Source organism: Callithrix jacchus, chromosome 3 (assembly GCF_049354715.1).
Source record: "Callithrix jacchus isolate 240 chromosome 3, calJac240_pri, whole genome shotgun sequence".
Taxonomy (NCBI): Eukaryota; Metazoa; Chordata; class Mammalia; order Primates; family Cebidae; genus Callithrix; species Callithrix jacchus.
Window position 1 is genome coordinate 129,320,728 of NC_133504.1, and position 15,558 is coordinate 129,336,285.

Genomic DNA, 15,558 nt, shown 5'->3' on the forward strand with positions numbered 1-15,558 from the left:
TCCTTTGCGCATCTAAATTAGCATTTAAAATAAATATTGTATTTGTTCTCTATTGCTGCTTCTCACCATTAACATGTGAGTCTCATTCTGTGTATCTGTGTGTATATGTGTGTAGTAAGGAAAGTCATTAACCTTAGTTAACCCATGTCATTAAGAAGATGTTATTTTCCACAAGTATTCCCAGAAATGAAGGCTTTTTGGCAATAGGTAGAGAGAACTGTGCCCAGACAGAGTATCTAATGTGTATCTATGCTTCAGGTTGAATACAAATATCTTAAGACATGTGTAAGACATAAAAACAATTTCCCCTCAAGGCTACTGCTGTGAGAATGAATACTTGATTAGCACATAAATATTTATCCTGCACATAGAAGAGTGTACTGCATTTAATTTAATGTTTTGTTGTTTACATTTCTTTAGTACCAGGTATAATCAGATATTTAAATCTTCATCTTGATGTCATCAATTATCTCATGGATTCAATTCAACTTCAAATTACTTGCACAACGTTTTCTTGTTTTAATTATGTTAAAAACAAACATGGAAATAAGCCTAATGGCAAGCCATGTAGAATTATCATTAAGATTTGAATAATACTGGTCATATGTTATTGAAGGATGTTTATATAGTCCTTGCAAATAACTTCTTTTTTGTACCTGACCCCTTGGCCAACTCGTCCTTTTTTCCTTTATGTTACTGAGTTAAACTAATAGATACAGAATTTAACATAAACTATTGGCTTTTTGTTTCAAAATTTGAGAGGCATTACTTGCTTGATTTAAAACAAAGCCAAGCATTAAATTCTGAATGAAAAAAAGCAGACATAAAATTTTTAGAAAGGTGTGCTTTCATCATTTTATCTACTTGTTATATAATTCCTATTCATATTTCTTAATTTATAAAAGATACATGGGGCAAATGCTTCCTCAATATGATCCTAATTTTTCACTTAGGCAATAAGGGGATTTAACCCTCTGGTTTGGCCAATCCATGGGAGGAACTGTAAATGTATAAGTTATTTTATTTATGCTACTTCACTATTGGACCTTCAGTGGTTCACTAGTGAATACCCAGTGCCTAGAATAGTGTTAGATTATGGGGTAGGTACTGTTAGAACTTGTTGACTGAATTAGATGTGACATAAAGATTACATTCATTTTAAATGTTCCTAAGAAAATACAGTTAGTGTAATAGATACAAACTTTGGGAATGCATGACTAAAAAGCATCATCAGACTAAGCAAAGGTGAGGGGAGCTCACTCAGAAAGTCAGGAAGGAAAGGTTTTAAGAATAGGCTAGGCAGCATTACAGTAGTGTTCTGATAAAGTGAATGTACATATCAGTAGTGTTCTAATAAAGTGAATGTTGGTGATTGAAGTGGAATAATTGTAAGTTAACTGTAAATTCTGTGATTCTGTCAGGTCCTGGGTAAAATAAAAACAGGAATCCTTTAAACCCCTACCCCTATACTTACAAAGACATTTGTACCACAGCTAGTCTCAGAGGAAGCAAGTCCCTTTATCAAAGACTAACCTCTAGACCACAGCTTTTCCTGTCTCTTCTGAGGCAGTAATCTCTTCTGAGGATAGAGGAAATAAATGGCATGCTGGTTCCTTATGTACAAGTCAAAGCCTACCCAGGAGTTTTATATGTTGGAAAGACTTTATAGAGGTGCCAGAAAAATGAAGGTGTGCTCCTTGGAGGCATGGTAGGTAAAGGCTGGAGAATGGAATGGAAGAGACATCAGTAGAGCCTTTATGACAGATCATACTGCCCAGGGCTCCGTCATGGAGCTGACTGAACATGTGCTAAATGAATGAATGAAATTTATTTTTATTAATACTATACTTGGCATTCATATAACTATAGTTACAATGTATCTATTTATATTACTATAGTATTTATGTAATGTAATTTATGCAATATATAGTATTATTGCTATATTTATTTTTATTATTATAGTATTTATTTGTATTAATACTGTACTTGGCAGTCATAGTAACTACAAAGTCTTCTTGAGGTGGAAAATGTGACCATTCTAATACAAAACTGTGTAAATGCCCCTCATATTTGTATGAATGAAATTAGGTGACTAAGTATTGTTACTTGTGTAGCTGCTATCAGAGGTATAGCTGATCTTGCTGATACTGTAGCATGAGAGGAGTGCTTTCAAGATGATAATAATGATTTTGAAAGTCAGTTATAAAGGGAGACTGTCTACAGAGAACAGTATGAGACACATTTTTTTAAAATACATCTTTTTGGTCTCACTGTGACAATGTAGTCTGCTTTATCTAGCTGAGTTAGGTGATAAGAATGAAACAGCAGCATAGGCTTAGACTTAGGAAAATTGTAAGTAGGAGCTGTCTCTGGAAATATAGAAGGAATTCTTTCTGCTAAAGCAACTAAAATGGTCCTCTTACTATATAAATTGTAAGTAAGGAAATGTTTACTGGTTTATAGCTGATATTTATGATAAATTTTTAAATGGCTAATTCAGCCAGCAGGCCAAATTATTTTCCATCTTGTAGAGGCAGACTTGCAACTGTTCTACACATGGCAGGTGTCTTCTCATCCTTCATGTCTCAGCATAAATGCTACCTCACAAAGACAGTTTCCTTACTCTTTGAAGTAGTCGTCTCCCTTCATCCAGACTGCCTGCCTGCCTTTCTTCATTCCTTCTTCCTTTCCTCCTTTCTTTCATTCTTTTTCTTTCTTTTATTTTCCTTTAACTCTTCTTTCTCTCTTTCTCTTTTCTCTGTTTCTCTTTTTCTTTTTCTTTTTTTTTCTTTTTAGACAGAGTTTCACTGTTGTTACCCAGACTGGAGTGCAATGGCACAATCTCGGCTCACTGCAACCACCACCTCCTGGGTTCAAGCAACTCTCCTGCCTCAGCCTCCCGAATAGCTGGGACTACAGGCATGTACCACCGTGCCCAGCTAATTTTTGTATTTTTAGTAAAGATGGGGTTTCACCTTGTTGACCAGGATGGTCTCAATCTCTTGACCTTGTTATCCACCTGCCTTGGCCTCCCAAAGTGCTGGGATTGTAGGCGTGAGTCACCGCACCCGGCCTTCTCTCTTTCTTTTCCCTCCGTCTCTTCCTACCTTCCTTCCTTCCTTCCTTCCTTCCTTCCTTCCTTCCTTTTCTCCCTCCCTCCCTCCCTCTCTTCTTCCTTCCTTCCTTCCTTCCTTCCTTCCTTCCTTCCTTCCTTCCTTCCTTCCTTCCTGCCTTCCTTCCTTCCTTCCTGCCTTCCTTCCTTCCTTCCTTTTTCTTATTTATTGTAGAGATGGGGGTCTCACTCTGTCACCCAAGCTCGTCTTAAATTTCTGGCCTCAAGCAGTCCCCCTAATTTAACCTCCCAAAGTATTGGGATTGTAGACATGAGTCACTATCCCTGGTCTCCCTCTTATTTTTGATCACAGACATTTTACTCTTCTTTCTAGCTCTGTCAGGATTATAAGGATCTCTTATGTTTACAGTTTCTGTTTCAAGACTATAAGCACCATGACATCAGGGACCATGTATATATATATTTTAATCATGGTATATTTAGTACCTACCTATTAACATGTAATACATGTTAGGCATTTATGAAATAATTCTTTGTTAAGTATTCATTAATAACTCTTACATTCTAGAACTCTTTAGCCTTTGTATTCAAATTATTTTTGTGGGGCTAAGATCTAGAATTAATTTCTTTCATTCGTTCTTTTTATGCATTCATTCAAAGAACAGCAACATTAGTATGAGAAATTCTGCTAAATATTCAAAGTAGTATAATAATTGATTCTATTCCTTAAAGAAGCTTATGGATTCTTACAAGTCCTATTCATATAGTTCTTTAGAAATCATGAAAGACTTTAAAGTTAGAATTTCTGATGCTTTTTCTAATACTGTTTTAATGTGTATTCCATTACTGTGACTGTTCAAGTTTTATTTTCATTCAAATTACTAAAAGACTTTAGTTCCTTTGTCCTGTTTATTTGACTGGATTTTTTTAATGATATGGACAAAGATGCTGGTTATTATATGCGTCATTACAACACTAAAGTGATGTAGCAACAATGTCATTTTACTTGGTGTCCACATTGAATTATTAATGGATAAAGCATTATCCCACAAGTTTGTAATGAATTTATGGATTTTATTTTAAGTATTCTGTGTTTGTTACCTTCAGCCTATAGATTAAGATTTTAACCATTCTGCTGAATAGTTAATATCTTAAAGCAGCTAAAATGGAGAATTTTGGCAGTAAATACTGATTGGTTTCTATTCTTTATGTTTATGCTTCTCGATATCAGTTTGTTCATTTTGAAAGAAATTCAGGAACACTCATTTTTATAAATTATAGAGAAAAACAATATTCATGAATTACTTTAACAGAAATTGTAGAGATTACTCTGGAGAAAATACAGAAATAATCTTAACTATAAACTGTCAGGTCATCTGAAGAATTATATTTAAAGAAAAGACCAAAAACAGAACAGAGCAAAGCCCTTTGCTTCAGGGATTGAAAGAAACAGGACTATCTTCCGATTGTTATCGGTATTTATTAGTTGTATTGTTCTGGATTCTGACAAAGCCATGAAAGGCTTTTATTCTTCATTTTACAGGTGAGGAGATTGACATACAGATTTAACTAGCTTGCTGATAGTAACAAAGCCAGAATTAAATTCAGTCACGTTGTATTTTTTTCAATCATAAAAACCCATCACTAGTTTAGAGGATATACAGACATTTTCTGTTTAACCTTTAAAAAGTTTACTTACATGGAAGAGTAAGTACGAGTTGTATGTTTCTCATTTTTTACTTCCATTTTACTTTAACATGAAGAAAGGAAATACAGCAAATATTTCCACCTTCAAGAGAACTAAAGAACAAAAATAATTTTATCTTATTAAATAGATACAATCCAAGTATGATAAAAGATGGTTAATTTCCAACAAAGAAAAGCCCAGGATCAGATGACTTCACAGCTGAATTCTGCCAAACATTTAAAGAACTGATACTTTTGCTTCCCAAACTCTTGCAAAAAACAGACCTAGAGGAAATGATTTCCAACACATTTTATAAGGCAGCATCACCTTGATAGCAAAGATCATATGAAAAAAACAAAAAACAAAAGAAAACTACAGGCAAATTTCTTAGATAAACATTGAAGAAAACATAGTCAATAAAATATTAGAAACTGAATCCAGCAACACTTAAAAAAATTATGCATCATGAACAAGTGAGATTTATCTCTGGCATGCAAGGCTGGTTTAACATACATCAATCAATATGATGCATCGCATTAGTAGTATGATAGATAAAAGCCTCATGACTATCTTAATTGAAAACATCTCTGACAAAGTTCAACATTATTTCTTGATAATAATTCTCAACAGTTTTGGAATACAAGGTGTATTAGTCCATTCTCACACTACTATGAAAAAAATACCTGAGACTGGGTCATTTATAAAGGAAAGAGATATAATGGATTCACAGTTCTGCGGGGCTGGGTAACCCTCAGAAAACTTACAATCATGGTGGAAGGGGAAGCAAACGCATCTTTCTTCACATGGCAGTGGCAAGAAGTGTAGAGTGAAGGGAGGGAAAAATCCCCTTATAAAACCATTAGACATTGTAAGAACTCAGTATCATGAGAACAGCATGGAGGTAACCACCCCCATGATTCAGTTACTTCACCTGTCCCTCCCATGACACATAGGGATAATGGGAACTGCAATTCAAGATGAGATTTGGATGGGGACACAGCCCAACCATAACAGAAGGAAAATTCCTCAACCTGATAAATGTCATTTATGAAAAACCTATAATTAATATTGTAATCATTTGGGGAAAACTGAATGCATTTCCACCAAGAGCTGTAAAAAGCAAGATTGCAGGAATGCCCACTTTTACCACTTCTGTTCAACATAGTACTGGAACTACAGGCAAGAACAGTCAGATAAGAAAGAAATAAATGGTATCCAAATCAGAAAGGAAGAAATAAATTTTTTTGACATGATCTTAAATGTATAAAATCCTGAAGATGCCACAAAACACTATTAGAACTAATAGGTGAATTTTATGAAATTGCAGGGTACAAAATCAAGATACAAAAATCAGTATTATTTCAATACACATATGAAAACCTAATTGAAAAATCAATGAAGAAAACAATTTCATTTCCAATAGTATCAAAAATTTAAAAAATAAAATACCTAGGATAAATTTAACTAAGGAAGTGAAAGGGCCACATGCCAGAACTATAAAATATGAATGAAAATAAATAAAAGACAATACCAACAAATGGGAAGATATCTTATGTTCTCAATCAGAATAATTACAATTGTTAAAATGTCCATACTAGACCAAAAAATGCATAGATCTAACACAATCCCTATAAAAAATCTCAATGGCATTCTTCATAGGAATAGGAAAAAAATATTCCAGAGTTTGTATGGAGCCATAAAAGACCTTGAGTAGCCAAAATAAATCTGAGAAAGAAGAAGTTTGAGACATCACACTTCCTGATTTAAAATTATATTACAAAGCTATGTTAATTAAAACAGTGTGGTACTGGCAGAAAGACAAATTCTTAATGCCAGTGAAACATAGTAGAGAGCTTAGAAATAAATCCAAACTCACATGGTTAACTCATTTTTTTGTGAAACAGGGTCTCACTCTGGCACCCAAGCTGAAGTGTAGTGGTGTGATTACAGCTCACTGCTCATTTGACCTCCTCAGCTCAGGTGATCCTCCCACCTCAGCCTCTCAAATAGCTGGGGCTACAGGCATGTGCCACCACACCTGCTATTTATTTAAAATGTATTTTTTGGTAGAGACAGGGTTTTGTCATGTCCAGACTGATCTGAAGCTCGTGGGCTCAAGTGATCCACCTACCTTGGCCTTTCAAAATGTTGGGATTGTAGGCATGAGCCACTGTGCCTGGCCATGGTCAATAATTTTTGACAAGGGCATGAAAAGGGCACAATAAGGAAAGGACAGTTTCTGAATAAATGGTATTGGTACCAAAAAATGGTACCGGTACGGTAAATAAAACCAGATTTCCACATGCAAAAGTATGAAATTGAAACTTTATGTTACACCTTACAAAAAAAAAATCAACTCAAAATTGGATAAAAGACCTAAATAGAGGACCAGAAACTACAAAAGTTTTAGAAAAGAACATAGGGTACAAGCTCCTGGACAACTGGCCTTGGCAATAACTTTTTGGAGATCACACCAAAAGTTAAGGCTGCAAAAGCAAAAATAAATAAACAGAACAACATCAAACTTAAAAGCTTCTATACAGCAAAGGAAACAATTGATAAAATGAAAAGGCAGCCTACAGATTGTGGAAAATATTTGCAACCATATATCTGATAAAGGGTTAATATCTGCAATTTATAAAGATATACATACAACTCAATAGTGAGGAAAAAAAATAAGCTGATTAAAAAATGTGCAAAAGACCTGAATAGACATTTATCTAAAGAAAACACAAAAATGGCCAACAGTAAATATAAAGGTTCTCAGCATCATTAATCTTCAAGGAAATGTACATCAAAACTAACATTATTTCTTGATAAAAATTCTCAACAGTTTTGGAATAGAAGGTGTATTAGACCATTTTCACACTGCTATGAAAAAAATACCTGTAACTGGGTCATTTATAAAGGAAAGAGATGTAATGGACTTACAGTTCTGCAGGGCTGGGGAGAACTGTGAGTACCACCTCACGCTCCTTAGGATGGCCATTACCAAAAAGTCAAAAGGTAACAAATGTTGACAGGGGTATGGAGAAAAGGGAACCTGGGACAGTGTTGCTGAGAATGTAGATTGGTACAGACATTATTAAAAACAGTATGGAGGTTTCTAAAGAAATTAAAAATAAAACTACCATAGGACCCAGCAATCTCTGTTCTGGGCTTATACCGAAAGGAAATGAAATCTTATCTGGTAATGATATCTGCACTCCCATGTTCATTGCTGCATTATTCATAATAGCTGAGATATGGAAACAACCTAACTGTCCATTGACAGGTGAATGGATAAGGAAGTTGCGGAAATACCTACAATGGAATTTTCCTGAGCCCAAAAAAGAACAAGATCCTGCCATTTGCCGTGTATGGATGACTCTGGAGGATGTTAGCTAAGTGAAATAAGCCAGAAACAGGGAGGAAAAATATTGCATTATCTCCCTTAGATGTGGAATATTTTTTAAAAATCAAAAATACAGAGAAGCCAGCCAACAAATTTGTGGTTACAGGGTCAATTAAATGGGGCAATGTCAGTCAGAGGAGATGAAGTAGCAGATATGTAGAATGAAACATCTAGAGATCTAATGTACAACATGAGGACGATAGGTAAGAAAATTTTATTCTATGTAGGATTCATGTTAAATGAGTAGATTTTAGACTCTGTTATCACAGAAACAAAAAAGTATTACTAGGTGAGATAAAGGATAAATGAATTTGTTTCACTATAGTAATCTTTTTACTATCTACATGTATTTCTTAACATTATGTTATATATTTTAAACAGACACAATAAATTTAATTTTCTTAAAAACATGCTGTTGAAAAGTTCCATTTAGCATCTAACTCATTCAGGTTTAAATGAACAAAAAAATGTTATATACAAATCAGGAGAAACGTATAGGAATTTTAAAGGTATTAGGGAATTTAAATGTCATCTAAATAATCTTTTTCAAAGCTTAAACCATTTATACATCTAACAAATGTATCCAAATTATAGTCAAAATCTCAAAGTTTCTTGCATTATTGGCTGTTCTGAATATATTTTATTTATTATGCTTATTACAAGCTTCTCACAATAGCCTAACACATTTCTTAACAATTTTCTGAACACTTAGTTGTTTTATTATGACTTTATTTTCCGCAATTAGGGTAAACATCACTTCCTTTGCAATTGGCTGGTGTCTGCATACTGTACCTGCCAGCTACACTTCAAAACACATATACGGGCCTGGAGTCAGAGTCATTTACCTGGACATCCAAACAAGTGGACCCTTAATCCTTTTCTTGTTCTACAGTTGATCAATCATTCAATAAAGTTCAAAAACTACAGCTAAATCCGTCTCCTCCTCTCCACCCTATTACACAGCCTCAGTTCATGTCTTCACAATCTCCTTCCTGGACCTTCAATATGCCCTCTAAACTGGTCTGCCTGCACTCTTGCCCTAATCCCCATCCTCATTCACATCTGTGTGACTTGTCTAAATCTTCAGAAATCTTCTATCTAATTAAAATTTTGTATTGGCTTTCCACCTCCTCCAGAGTAAATTTCCAGGTGTTTACTTTGGGTTACAAGACTCCTAGCCCACCAGCCCTACCACATCCTCTTCCCAGAATTGCAGTCTTGTGGAAGACTTGCAATCTTGAAGCGATATTGAGACCATAAATTCTTAGAGGGCAAAAGTCATGTTTTATTTGTATTTTTATCCTCTATTACAAATGAATGCTGTTTCACAATCCTACCTTTTCCCCCAACATGCTATTTTCTCTGTTCTTTTCTCTCTCTCTTTTTTTTTTCAACCTGGTGAACTTTTATTCCTCAAACATGTAATCATGTCACTTTCTTAATAAAATCTCCTGACACAAGCCTGCAAAAAGTTAGTGCTCCCTTGTCTTGTACAAACTTATTTTGCCATGGTTCACACAATCTAATTAAACTACTTGTTTCCATGTCTGTCTTCCCTTTTAAAGTGTGTGTTAAAATTTGTATACATTTAGGGATCCGGAACAGTTTTGAGAACATTATTTTAATGTGGTAGGTACTATTCTAAGAACTTTTCCATGATCTCATTTAATGAAACAAGTTTACAATTAATATTAAGTAAAGTTAAAAGCAAAAAGACATTTACAGAAAAATTTCACTTGCAAGATATCACAATATTGAATCCCATTTGAGAATTCAGACAATACAATCAATAAATAGCAACTTTCAAGTTGGAGAAAGATAAGTGGTGTAAGATATTTTTGGGTAATGGAGATAATGCACCAATGGGGTCATGTGAGTCAAATGTAAGTGAAGGATGCTCATAGGTAGTGAAATCTTACTAAGTACGATTCACAATTTGTGATTTCTCTGGGAGGTGCTAGTAAATGAAAAGAGCCATGATCAGATCTTCAAAAGTAATGTTGCTCTTTTACAGTGTGTCATTAAGAAATTGCTTAGGTTATTTAAAAAGTAGTTTTATTAAAATCTAAAAGACACTCTTTGTGTTTCCTATGCAAGTTTTATTTTATCTGGCTAGTAAGCCAGATAAAATACAGTGGGAAGATATCCTCACTTGAATGTCAACATCAGCAGTACTTTATCTAAAACTCATACTGTGACTGGGGTTTTGGGGGAGATATGCAAATTAAAACCTACTGTTCTTTTCAAGATCTAAGTTGCTTACTGCAATTTAGGAGTATAAACTATTTTCATAGAGGAACATAGTAAGTAAACATAAAGTTGAAGTATAATGGATTTTTATTGTCTCTATTTTTTTTCTATTATCACAGACCTGTTGAATTTTCAGAAGCTGAATTCTCACAAGTTGAATATCATCGAAAACAGCAATTTTGGGACTCAGTGCGGCTAGCTCTTTTCACATTGGCAATTGTAGCAATCATAGGAATTGCAATTGGTATTGTTACTCATTTTGTTATTGAGGGTAAGTATCCAGGTCACAGTTCTATTGCCTAAGAACTTCATGACTTCGTACCTTGAAAGTGACATTTGCATGATACTATCATTTTAATTACCAGTCTTTTACTAATGTTAAATTATAGTTTACCTCTGCATTGAGCTCTGTGTTACATATTTTCACTTAGTTAAGTTTGTAATAAGCATTGCCTTGATAGACACATCTAAAAGAAACATAAAAAAGAGAAAGAAGAATGTAAAGATCACCTTTAGCATGTGCTAAGTTTAGTATCCTTTTCTCAGAAACAGTATATTAATGAGTTGCCTCAAGAAAAGTTCATGATATAAGAAAAGTTACCTGAAAAATACCTTTAAAGGGCTAAACATCAAGCATATTTTTGAAGGAAAAAAAAAAACATTTTTTATGACTGTGGGAAGAAGGAAAAGCTAAGAATTAATTCTTTATTATATATGCAAAAATGGAGAGTCAGTATCATAGTTGAGCCAAATGACAATCAACAAAGATTCATTTACCTTCATCTTTGGTTTCTTTATTGTTTTTTTTTTTCAATTAAGACAGTCTTGTGCTATCACCCAGGCTGGAGTGCAGTGGCACGATCTGGGCTCACTGCAACCTCCTCCACTTCCCAGGTTCAAGAAATTCTTGTGCCTCAGCCTCCTGAGTAGCTGGCACCTACCACCAAGCTCAGTTAATTTTTGTATTTTTAGTAGGGATGGGGTTTCAACATGTTGGCCAGGCTGGTCTCGAGCTTATGTCCTCGGGTGATCTGCTAGACTCAGCCTCCCAAAGTGCAGGGTGGGATTACAGGCGTGAGCCACTGCATCTGGCAAATTTCTGCATTTTTAATCACAGGTGATTGAGACTTAAAATTTTAGGCACTCATATCAGTCACAACAGTAAAACCACACTTGAAAGTTCCAAAGAAGAAATGAAATACCGTCCAACATGCCCCAGTTTACCTTCCTACCCTCGTTATTGGGGGATTGATAATATTCATTCCTTAGACTCATAAAATGAAAGCATAAGTCAAGCTACTCTATACAATGTTATCTTTTTGTTAGTATTTTCTTTGGGTTAGAAAGTAATGAAATAGTTTTGTTTTTAAGGTGCCCTTCACTTCCAATGCTTAAAAAAGAAAAAAGAAAATTAAGAGATAGTAAAAATAATGACAAAAAAGCATTTTAGCCATTAAAAAACATCTTAGAGGTCATCATAGGCTGAATCATGCTCCATTCCCACCCAAAGATGTCCATGTCCTAATTGTCAGAATCTGTGAATGTTACCTAATGTAGCAAAAAGGCCTTTCCAGATGTCATTAAATTAACAATTTTGAGATGGGACATTATCCTGGATTATTTGGATAGGTCCTAAATATAACTGCAAGGGTCCTCTTAAGGGGGAGGAAAGAGAGTCAAAGGAGGAAGAAGGCAATGTAACAGCAAAAGCAAGAGGAGAAGGTGGGATGATGTAAAATGGGACCATCAGCAGGAATGAGGATAGTCTCTAGAAAAAGGCAAGAAATAGATGCTCCCCTTACAGCTTCTAGAAGGAACCAGCTCTGCCACCTTTTTTATTTTAGCTTTGCAAAACTCATATATGATGTATGACCTCCAGAACTGTAAGAGAATAAATCTATGTTGTTTTAAGTCACCAAACGTACAGTAATTTGTTATAGCAGCAGTAGACAAGTAATACAGAGGTTAACAGCCAAGGATTTGAGTGTTGACTGCAGATAATTGAAAAGTTGCCTGACGGCTGATGGACATTTAGGAAAAGAGGGGAGAAGGTAGCCTATGACAAAAGTTAAACAAGTAGAATGGGATAAAATAGAGATATATAAGATGAAGCAGTTTTTAAAAGGAACATACCTATTTTTATAGCAGAAGGAAGTCATTGAGGGAAATTACATGCTAGTAACCAGGGTATCAACAGAAGACAAATTGTTTCTAAAATATTGCTTTTATGGATATAAATGAATAAATCTGAAATACAGTGGAGTAAAAATTACCAATAATTGTGAAATAATCACAATAGAAATAAGGATTTTAGCAGACATAATGGTAAAAGTCACATCACCAGGATGGACTTGTATTTGATGGAATTATTTTTATCCTAAAGATCTCAGTAATTATGAATGATCAACTTTCAGTATATTATAAATATGACAATCATCCACTGTCTTTAAAACTTGGCATTTTTTAAATAAGAATTAATTAAAGCCGTGACTTTTGAATATGATTGATTTATCAGTGCCCTTCAGCCAGAGATCACAGGAATACATCTTCAGATGATGGAAGGGAGAAAGAATATATGCCATGGAGAACCACAGGCCAGCTAGTAAAACATTGTTCAAAAGAATTCACTGTAAGATTTTTGGCTTGTCTTAGGTGATTCGGCAGAGCGTTGAAGGAACAGGATCTTTTCTCTGGACTGGACTTTTTTTCTGATTGCTGTCAGAAACCTGAAATAATGCTATGTTTTAACAAAACCTAGAAACCCAGTTATCTAAAACTGTTTTTTAAGTTTGGTTTCTTGAAAACCTAAAGAGTAAAATATGCATTAAGATCGAATCACTTGTCTTCCTGTTCTGTAGGACTGGATCCACTTCCAGGAATACAGGGATTTTATTTTCTCATGAAATGTTATTCTCCCATGAAATTCCAAGAGCCAAGCATACCTTGATTTTAATCTCATAAATTAGTTAGGTGATCTTTAGCAAACTACTTTTGTACCTCACTAAGCTTCAGTACCCTTATGTAAAGGGTATACTCTTATTTTTACTAAAGAAAATTGTTGTGATGATTAAATTGTATTTGTGTTTTTACACAGTGCATGGTGTATAGCAATTTCTCATGAATATTTGCCATTATTGAATTGGATTTCTACAATGGCTTCCTAATTGATCTTTTATAAAAACTTATTTCTTCACTGGTGAAATGAGCTGAGCATATAATAAAGATTCAATAAATGGCAAATATCATGTTCTCTGCATTTAATGACAATTCAAGAAAGGATAGGTATTATTTATTAATACAAAGGTTCAACATTAACATAATTGCTATAGTATAGTGACTAATATACTTATGCTTCATTATAACTTATATTTTTAGAGCTTTTAAAAGCATTTAAAGTATATATTAGCATCACTTTTACTTCTATATGATTCCAGAATATGATTTTTTCCAACAGGGAAAGTCTTAAGGGCAATATAGGGTTATGTATATGATAATGAATAAAATAGCTCTGTTATGCTGGGATTAATTTTAATCTTTTTTTTTGTAATAGAACTTTAATTATGAAATCTCATCAAGATGTGCCTTTAGAAGTAGCTTGAATTCATTAAATTTAATAAGATAATATAAGTGAGAGCTGATTAGACAGAGTTTAGTGTATGTTAGGAACTTGGTAAATGTTGATTAATTCATTCACTCATCCTAAGAATAAAGAAATAAAAGTTGTCAGCAAAATGGCAAAATAGATTGCAAACTGTTGTGGTAAAATGTCACCCTGATTCATATTTTTCAACATCTCATTTTGAATGATCAATTGTATTTTTTTTAAAGAAGTAAGACAATGTCGGGGTCCAAAGTGGCTCCCGCCGGAGGTCATGGCGCTCGTGAAGGCGAGGTCATCAGTTCAAGGCTAACCTGAGCAACCTCATAAGCTCAAACTGATTGGCAAAAAAAAAAAAAAAAAAAGTAAGATAATGTTTAGAATCAATTTAGTAAGTGGAACAAAAAACATACAAAATTATGGTGATAAGCTGTCTCAGCCAAGTAAAACAGTTATTTTAGCAGAGTAAATAAAAACAAAAATTATAATATCAATTACTTCTAGATACTAAAGTTATAGATTTTTATCCTCTTGTATATATTTTTCTGGTCATTCCAGATTTTCTGATATAGCATTTATGGCTTAAAAAATGTTTTTAAGTGAATGTTTAAGGTTTTCAAATGTTTTGAGAAAAATTTAAATGAAAATTTAAATGTTTTAAGCATTTGAAAAGTATCTTAAAATGAATGTTTAAAATGGGGTAAGAGATTGGAGATTTGGCCGGGTGTGGTGGCTCACACCTTTAATCCCAGCACTTTGGGAGGCCGAGGCCAGTGGATCACCTGAGGTCAGGAATTCAACACCAACCTGACCAACATGGTGAAACCCTTGTCTCTACTAAAAATACAAAAATTAGCGGGGCCATGGTGGCTTGCCCCTGTAATCCCAGCTACTCAGGAAGCTGAGGCAAGAGAATCACTTGAACCCAGGAGGTAGAGGTTTCAGTGAGCTGGAATCATGCCCCTGTACTCCAGCCTGGGCAACAGAGTGAGACACCATCTCAAAAAAAAGAAAGAAAAAAGATTAGAGATATAAAATTAGTTATAGTTACAGGATTTAAAGACTGAAAAATTAATTGGATATTGGAAACGAGGATGAAACCAAGCCTTGGGTGACCATGTGGATGACAGAGCTGTTCACAAACATAGAAAATATAGGAAGTGGGGCAGGTTTAAGTAAAAAAAGGAGTAAATGATTATTTCACTTTGGAAATATATTAGAGGTACTTATTTAATATGCAATAAATAGTCTTCTGATGTCAGTTAATATAAATTGAAACTCATGACAAAGATTTGGTCTGAAGATAAAGAATTTAGGAGTTATCAATAAATAGTTAGTGTCTAAGGCCAGCCCAGTTAAGAATAAGAGAAAGTAGTATGACCAGGTCAAAGGTAGAAATTTTGGATGCCAAAGAGAAGGTTGGAAATAAAGAGCTCACCAAGATAACTGAGAAGTGTGGCCAGGGAGGAAGGAAGAAAACTAGAAGATGACTTCATAAAACTAAGGATAGATTTTCAGGGAACGCGATGAAGACTACAGGGAATTCAAGGGTTAAA

General features: G+C 34.3%; 1 protein-coding gene across 1 annotated transcript in view; it reads left to right on the forward strand.

Moving 5' to 3' along the window:
* The window catches only part of LOC100415441 (transmembrane serine protease 11F), a 71,720-nt gene that overhangs the window by 18,017 nt on the left and 38,145 nt on the right, over window positions 1-15,558 (forward strand). The window contains exon 2 of the mRNA XM_002745787.5: window positions 10,524-10,675. Coding sequence (XP_002745833.2) covers window positions 10,524-10,675 — 152 coding nt within the window. The remainder of the gene's footprint in view (window positions 1-10,523; window positions 10,676-15,558) is intronic.